The sequence below is a fragment of the Arachis ipaensis genome, chromosome B07, assembly GCF_000816755.2.
Source record: "Arachis ipaensis cultivar K30076 chromosome B07, Araip1.1, whole genome shotgun sequence".
In the NCBI taxonomy this organism is placed as follows: domain Eukaryota; kingdom Viridiplantae; phylum Streptophyta; class Magnoliopsida; order Fabales; family Fabaceae; genus Arachis; species Arachis ipaensis.
The window spans coordinates 19,011,547-19,020,520 of NC_029791.2; the positions used below are offsets into that span (position 1 = coordinate 19,011,547).

At 33.3% G+C, this 8,974-nt stretch overlaps 2 protein-coding genes and 1 pseudogene across 2 annotated transcripts in view; 1 reads left to right on the forward strand and 2 right to left on the reverse strand.

Annotated features, from left to right (window-relative positions):
• Positions 1-825, forward strand: part of LOC107606847 (ATP-dependent DNA helicase PIF1-like) — a 1,363-nt gene extending 538 nt beyond the window's left edge. The window contains exon 2 of the mRNA XM_016308862.1: positions 290-825. Coding sequence (XP_016164348.1) covers positions 290-825 — 536 coding nt within the window. The remainder of the gene's footprint in view (positions 1-289) is intronic.
• Positions 4,985-6,347, reverse strand: LOC107606848 (annotated as a pseudogene).
• Positions 6,439-7,596, reverse strand: LOC107606850. The gene has a single exon (XM_016308863.1). The coding sequence runs from the start codon at positions 7,594-7,596 to the stop codon at positions 6,439-6,441; it is 1,158 nt and encodes a 385-aa protein (XP_016164349.1).

Here is an 8,974-nt window from a genome sequence, read left to right on the forward strand (position 1 = left end):
TTATTGAAAGTTGGTGATGGTCTAATAGGTGACAATATGGATGGTGAATCTGAGATATGTCTTCCAGGAGATATTGTTATTCCTTCTTCGGACCAGGCATTTGATGAGTTAGTTCATTTTTCTTATCCAAATATTCTGGAAAACATATCCTCAAAGGATTTTTTCAAAACAAGAACTATACTGGCTCCCACACTAGACATCGTTGAAGAGGTCAACAACCATCTGCTGGCTATCATTCCTGGAGGAGAAAAATTATATCTTAGTTCGGATTCCATTTGTATGGATGAAGGGAATATAGAGAGTCAACTAGATCTCTATGGTCCTGAATTACTGAATAGCATAAATTGCTCTGGTTTGCCTCCACATAAATTAATACTCAAGGTTGGTGTTCCGGTGATGTTACTGAGGAATATTGACCAATCCAGTGGTCTTTGTAATGGTACAAGGCTACAAGTTAGGAAGCTTGGAAATCATGTCATAGAATGCGAAGTCTTAACGGGTAATAATGTTGGTCATATTGCTTTGATTCCAAGAATGAATATGGTACCAACAAATGAAACTGTCCCAGTTAGATTCCAACGAAGACAGTTTCCCATAATAGTATCGTTTGCCATGACAATTAATAAGTCTCAGGGACAAACTTTATCTCATGTTGGATTGTACTTGCCCGGACCAGTTTTTACACATGGCCAACTATATGTGGCACTTTCAAGAGTTAAGAGTAAGAGAGGTTTAAAAGTTTTACTTATGAATCACGTAGGAATGTCTGCAAATTCAACTATCAATGTTGTTTATAGAGAAGTCTTTGAAAAAATAGTATTCTAATGTAAATATTTTAATTTTATTTTAAATTCTGTATCAGTGTATAATTATTTTACTTTAAAATATATAAAATAATTATTACTTCCTTTTTTAAGTTAAACTTTGATTTTGATAATAATTTTATAAATATCTTAAAATAATAATTATTTCGTATTTTTGTTTTAAGTATCGAAGCATATAAATTTTTTTCTTACTTTTATAAATTTTCCGTGCTGAACACGGGTTTATACACTAGTAATTAATAATACTACATGGAATAAAGGCATCATATGTTTTAAATAAGGGCTGTGAGGCGACACAGCTGGTAAAAAAAAATGTGATAAATTAACATTGCATAAAATAATAATAATAATAATAATCATCATCATGATTTAGCTAGTAGAATTTGATAATATGAATGCAAATTACTGTAGGCTAGCTTCCGGGAAATCTCCTATCATTATTTATTGTCCTTTTTCCTTTTTAAGACCCAATCACTCTCAGTGTTGTTTTCTGTTTGGACCGTCATGAATGCACAGTTTTTGTTAGGCAAACTAGTCAAATCTTCAATAAGAAAGTTAATCTTAATTGACTATTTAAATAAAATCATTGACCAACTGTGTTTGGGACAATTTTAGGACTAAAAATAATTGCTTATATTTGTATAAGAATAAATATATATTGAGAATTTTATTTAAAAAAAAAAAAGAGCTCATAGTTCCCTTTCAAAATAAATCATTTTATTGTGACCATTTCATTACCATCATTTCAATAAAAATAAATTTAATATTGATCAAGAAAAAATATCTTAAACTATATATGATAGAATGAAATAAACATTGTATGAGATTCCTTTATTCCATCCATATGATATATGATCTAATGAGTAATCATGTTTTGCCTTGAAGATTGATTAGGAGAATTATGATATTGAAATGAATGGGACTTGACAAGGAAGGGGGAGCTGAATATGAATGAATCTGAGCCTACTTTGATTTTGGACTAGTCATACAAGTCAACAACAAGTCCAACTTCACAACTTCTATAATTGACTCTCAAGGGGAAAAAATTGACCAAGACCAACCAAACACAAAAAGAGAGTAAAATTTATCAGCTCACTCAGTCCCTTGTATTTTAGGCTGTATTTATTTGCAGAAATAGGATATTGAGACATGAATATAGAGACATAAAATTATGTTTAATAGAGAAAACATAGATAAAGATAATGTGTCTAGAGATACTGAATTAATATATTTTGTGTTCATTCTGACAGGAAGGACACGAAGATACTAACAAGGAACACAACTTATTTTTTATTTTTTCTTTCAATATTTTTGTTAATTTTTATAATTTTTATAATTTATTCTATCCTGTTTTCAGTGTCTTATTCTATTCTGTTCTCGAAAACAAACGTAGTCTTAAAATTCAAAATTTTCGAAGACCAATTTTTTTTTCAAATATTTCCTTTATTTATAGTTTATAGTGTTTATACTACGTAGGGAGGATCTTCACTCGTCAATTCTAATGATTTAGGTTTTGATAGAAGGTAATTATTTACATAAAAATAGTATATAAAAATAATAATTAAAAACAATGATCTTAACTGGAAAACAAAGAAAAAAATGGGTGTACTGACTCTAGAAGCAATATATAATTATATATACTATGCAATTAGTTGGCACTCAGCCATTCACTATAGTGATTATACATTGAAGTGATATTATTGTCAAATTGATTATTTCATTGTTGACCGTTGACCGTTTCCCACCAAAATGGTATGTAGGTGTTTATTGATTACAACTTTTCCCTACTTTTTCCATTTTTTCTTTTTGGTTCAGTCTACTTTGTTACATTTTTATGGTATTTTTCTGGATCCGAACAAAAATGATTAAATGTCATGCATAAGTTAACTTTCAAATTGGTGTATACAGAAGAAAAGCTACAATAGTATTAATTAAACACGATTATGTCACAACAAATGTAATAATAAGAACATGTGCTACACATTAATAAAGAGGGAAATTCATACTATCTAATATCTACTACTAGGTCTCTAGAATAAGTGGACGAATAAATATAATTCTTACAAAAATCTAATGTAAGAAGTGGTGATTGTCTTATATTTATAAAAATGATCGAGTTTTTATTAGATAATATGAGATTTTATAATTATCGTTATTCTTTTCAAATTATTAATGAGTAAGCCGCTTTTTTATTGTTTTGAAGAAATTAATTTTATTTTTAAAATATATTATTCGTTTTTCAAATTTATTAGATCACCTTTTTTTTTATTTTAATATTGACGTGATCTTATTTATATCATATTTTAGTGTTGGTGTTAATATATCATTCACCATTTAAATTTGTCAGATAAATATTTTTTTATCATTTTAAAATTAACGTAGCTTTATTTATATGATATTTTGTTGAGAGTAAAATTACTATAAAAAACCTTTAAAATGCTAAATTATAAAAGCACACAATAAAGATACATGTATATATTATCAGAAAAATGTATAGTTCAAGAAATAACGACAAAAATGTTATCCTAATTTAAAAAGAGTATATGTATAGACTAAAATGCATGTTAGTTATTTACAAAAGATTAATTTTGCCTAAATATCATGGATATTCATGTTTGTCTTCTTCTTTTTTAAGTGATAGGCCAAAATATGATTCTGAATCTGAAGAGGCCTTCATTTTTCTACAAATAGTGGAAAGATAGAAGAAATGAATATGCTTATTTTTTTCGTTTTTAAATATCAAACTATAAGAGAATTAATGAAAAAATTAGGAGAATACAAAGATTGTGTACCTGAAAAAAATTCTTCGTAATTCATCATACATCTCCTTGTCAATAACTTCTTGCATATTGAAAAACTGTCAGATTTTGTTTATCATAAAAATAACTATATAAACACTTCAGCTTTATTCAATTAAATTGATTCCTTATTATAGAGAAGAATTCAATTGAAACCTGTAGAATTGTGATATCTTGTTTTGTATTGAACTTTCTGAAAGGACAAAAGAAATTACTTTAATCCTTGTTTATCATTGACAAAAAGTAAATTAAATGATATTACATCTTTTTTTGTTAAGTATTTTTTTGTTAATAACAATTACCTGCAATGATATTGTTTTGTATCGAAATGAGTTAGTTGTGTTCTTCTAAGTTCATGGCTGAAAAAAAAATTAAAGTTTTAACATAATTGGCATATATGACGAAATAGACGGAAATATTTATTATGTAATAAAAGTTTATTGCATTACCTTTTATTCTTTTGATCCAATATTTCTCTTTTTACCATCTTCCATAATTGAGTTTTGTCTGCTTTAACTGTACCTCCCCAACCAATAGAATAAATTTTGAGTGGATGAACCTGAGTCAATTTCACGTTTGATCAATAACACTAAAACAAAAATATGTATCATCAATGCAATTGTCACTGTCATTAATGTTGCAAACCTTACTTTATTGTCGATTGGTCTCATTGATGCAATTGATTGCTCATCCTTCCATGTACTCCATAACGATTGGAATCTTGTTCCCTGTAATTTATTGCATATATGTATCACAATGTATTTCAGTAGTGTTTTATATATTACTTTAGAATTAAGTAATGATACATTCCAAATAAGACATACTTCTACCTTTTATTGGTTTTAAAATTTTAGTTTTTATAATTTTATTGCTAAAATTATAAAATTGATTGCAACATTTAATGAAATCAAATTTTGAATTTTTTTCAAAGTAAATATAAACATTGTAAACTATAATTTCTTAAAAAACCAATAATGATATATTTTAAGGATGTATGATATAATTTTTATAATTTATGTGAATCGTAGTTGGTGCATACCTGTTGGGTAAAGTAGAGGTTCTAGTTCCTTTCGCTTATCTCTTTTAATATGCCGATGAGCTCTCTTGATATCAATTTATCTGTTAAAAATCTTAGTCATTAGTTGTTAAAATTAGTGAACAAAACTATCTATTCCAATATTGATATTGTAATGATAAAATTACATAATACACGATTATATTTGTAAAAAGGCTCACGTATTTGCTAAGCACATAAATTACCTGAGGTGCAGGTAACAAAATTTCTTTTAACACTACATTCTTTGTGAATTGTCCGCTTTTTCCATCTATTGTTCCTTCTTTGACTAAGATTTTTGTGGTTGACTAAGAAACATTTCGAGATAGAGCAACGTATAATTGACCATGGCTGAACACATGTTTAGGGAGATAGATCCCTATCTTAGGGATAGTTTGCCCTTGTGATTTTTTTATCGTTAAGGCAAAATTCAACCTTACAGGAAATTGCTTCCTAATAAGCACAAAGGGTAATCCTGTGTTCTCAGTTGTTTTGTGTTTTATCCGAGGCAGAAAAGCTCTTTGTCCAAAGTGATGGCCTGTTAAAATTTTCACATCTAACATGTTTTGAAAAGTTCCTCGACACGGTAGCCTTGTGCCATTGCATAAGCCTGCCTTAGGATCTATGTTTCTCCGTAACATCAAAGGAGCACCTTTTTTTACCTTCAACATATGAGGTGGCAATCCACCTATGGAGATCGAGTTAAGATATTCTTGTTGATACAGATTATTTGTATCTCCTTCTACTTCATCAAAGGATGCTAAAATTTGTTCGTCACCCGGAAATTGGTTGATGACTATATCATTAAGCTATTGCACATCATGATTTTTGGGTGTCAATATCACTCTCTCCACCATATAAGATGCATCCCACCCATGAGATTGCAAATTTGGAAAGGTTTCTTCTATTAATTTGTATAATGTTGCCTCACCTTCCCATGGTATTGCCATGTGTGCTTCTGTTTGTACCAAGTCCTCACATATGGTAGGCTCAATCCCATCCCCTATGCGCATAAGATACTCCGCAAAATTATGATCATTAAGAGATCGCATATTTTGTCGCAAGTGGAGAATTTTGGTGAATGCCCACAAATGTGATTTAACAATAGAAGCCTGAAATCATTTGCGACTTACTTCCTTTCTGCACAACAGGTAGTACTTGGCGGAAATCCCCTCCCATAACCATCACCTTCCCTCCAAATGGATTATTGTTTTCTAAGATGTCTCACAATGTGCGGTTCAATGATTCCATTGTCTCTTTATTAGCCATTGGCGCTTCATCCCAAATTATCGCTGTCGTTTGCTTAATCAGTTTTGCGAGATTAGATTGTTTACTTATATTGCACATGGAGGATGGCTCTATATTGATTGTGATCTTAAATCTAGAATGAGCTGTTCGACCACCAGGCAATAAAGTTGCAGCTATTCCTGATGACGTAGTTACCAAGGCAATATGTCCTTTACTTCTTAAGTCTGCAATTATAACTCTGTAAAGAAATGTTTTACCTGCTCCGCCTGGTCCATCAACGAAAAACACTCCACTTTTTCTTCGATCAATTGTATTCATAATGCACCTGAAAGCGACAGACTAGTCATGATTCAATCTTTCTATAGAATACAGATCTTCTCGAGGAACTTTGATGGACATCTCTTCTTGAATAATTCTAGACATCAAGTTGTTATTGTCGTTGTCCGAGGTTAGAGCTGGTTAATTGTATTGTGCAATATGTTTTCCATGTTGTAGGAGGATGTCATTTAAATCTCTAAGCAAACGATTTGTCTGTAGTGCTTGTTGATGGATAATCATCTACCATGTATGAAAGAAACTCGTCCCACAACCTTCTTACATCTGTTGGCTCACAAAAAATTAAGATCGTGGCAAACAACCTTCTTAAAGCACATGGTATTCTTAACATGGAAGCCTCAACCAAACATGATCTTATACTGCTATCACTCTCTAACAGTCTTCGATACTGAGCGGATTGCTTAAAGGACGAATATTGGACACCATTCACCGTTAGCAAATCATCCCAACCAGTTGGTCCTCTTACATTTGACAATAGAATACACAAATAGAATTTTTCTCCTTCTGTTGGTGAAACAGTATAGACCCGACCGATAGCCCTCTTTTGTGACCTGCGTCGACGCCATTCTTTTTCCTTGTTGTGCCAACTGTAATATTCTGAGATTTCCCTATACAAAAGATGCCTAGATTGTTGGTCATCGACCCGATTAAGTGCAAAGAATTCAGTGAGCATTGTTCTTGAAAAATATTCATCATTAACTATTTCAGAAATAGTTTGGTGCTCATAAAAGCTCACTTGATGTTGATTTGGCAAACGAACCTGCAACCTTTCAACTGATGGGTACATTCGGTAAAGGTTGAATTTGAATATTCTCCAGCATGCCTCTGGAGCAGCAATCCATCTTGCATCAATAAACTGTTTCACCTCATCATAATGAGAACTTCTGTGAACCTCCATTGCAACACAATCTGGTCCCTTATAGCAATACTTGTATAGATACTTTATACTCTTGATACTGCTACATATCTCTACATTGATATGGCAATCATACTTCAGTAGTAGCCAAGGGTTGTACGAAACTACCCATCTATAATCAATTGTGACATTTTGGTTTATAGGGATTGGAGTATCAAATTGCCTCCAATATTGAGGATACGAGTCATCACCTCGTCGTGTCTCTGCTACAAACTCTTTTGGATAGTTGCGTTTACATTGACCATTTTTCATGCGTGGTGAAGATTGATTAAGTGTTTTGCAAGAACCATGGACCATATGCCTTAGCACTGCCTCATGTAAGTGTGGTTCTGCTTCTTTACATGGTATTTCCGCTCGAACCAAACTATCATATTGGTCAGGATCACTCAACTTGTCATTGTTTTCTAGGATTAGCAACATATGTACGTGTGGCAATCCTCTTTTCTGAAACTCGGTGACATAAATATAACTTTTCACCTTTTCCAATACACCCTTGGTAATTACATCCTCCTTTAATTGTTCGAATTCGGCACTGAAAATCCTAGTTGTTAGATCCAGACGATCCTGTGGAGTTTTAACCCTAAGGGAGCCCAGTGCCCTGGCTGGCACATCAATCCGGGCTCCGACTCTGATACCATCTGTAACAGTTCAGACCACCCGCTAGCACGATATTGTCCGCTTTGGCACACAATGCCTCACGGTTTTGCCTTTGACGATAGGGATGATAGCCGAAGCATGCCTTATAAGGGTGTGGATACCTCTCCCTAGCATGACGCATTTTGACGAGTGAGTGTGGGGGGGCTTCGGCTATCATCCCTATCGTCAAAGGAAAAACCGTGAGGCCTTGTGTGTCAAAGCAGGCAATATCATGCTAGTGGATGGTCTGGGCTGTTACAAATAGACATGCGTCACAGTGGGTACATGTCTTTGGAGTAGGTAGTGTAGTTTGAAGCTGTAACACCCTACCATACAGAGACTTATGCTTAAGTCATAATTCAGAGATGGCAAGGTATTACGACCTCTAAAACAAAAATTTAGTACGTATATAGTATGAATGATTGATTATAACTAGGAGCCTTTGAAGAAAAAGGGGTAAACAAAAACCGTAACTCAAACGCGCAACACTCCGATCGATAACGTAACGAGCAAAGGATAAGCTAACGCAAGATCATATATATAAAGAGTGTCAAAAACGGGAATATCAAGACTCAAAATCCGGCTGCGAAGATAACCGGTCCGAGCATAATAATATATACATATAATAAAATAAGGAAACCCCAAAGGAAACCCAAAGGGACACTTAGAGCCACCCGATACGCCACTGGCCCAATCCTCTTCAAGATCTGAAATGGACCAATGTATCGAGGATTCAACTTCTTTGCTTTAATCGCTCTACCTACTCCTGTGGTCGGAGTAACTTTCAGGAAAACATGATCTCCTGCCTCAAATTCTAAGGGCTTCCGCCTTTGATCGGCGTAACTCTTTTGACGACTCTGCGCCGTAAGCATCCTATCTCGAATTTTCTTGACTTGTTAGTGGTCTCAGCTATCATTTCCGGCCCCAACAAGCCTTTCTCTCCAGCTTCATACCAACATAGTGGAGATTGACATTTTCTCCCATACAAAGCCTCATACGGAGCCATTCCGATGCTCGCATGGTAACTATTATTGTATGCAAACTCTACTAACGGCATATACCGATCCCAACTCGCCGGTTTGTCCAAAACACAAGCTCTCAACATATCCTCTAGTGTTTGGATCGTCCTCTCGGATTGACCATCTGTTTGAGGATGGTACGC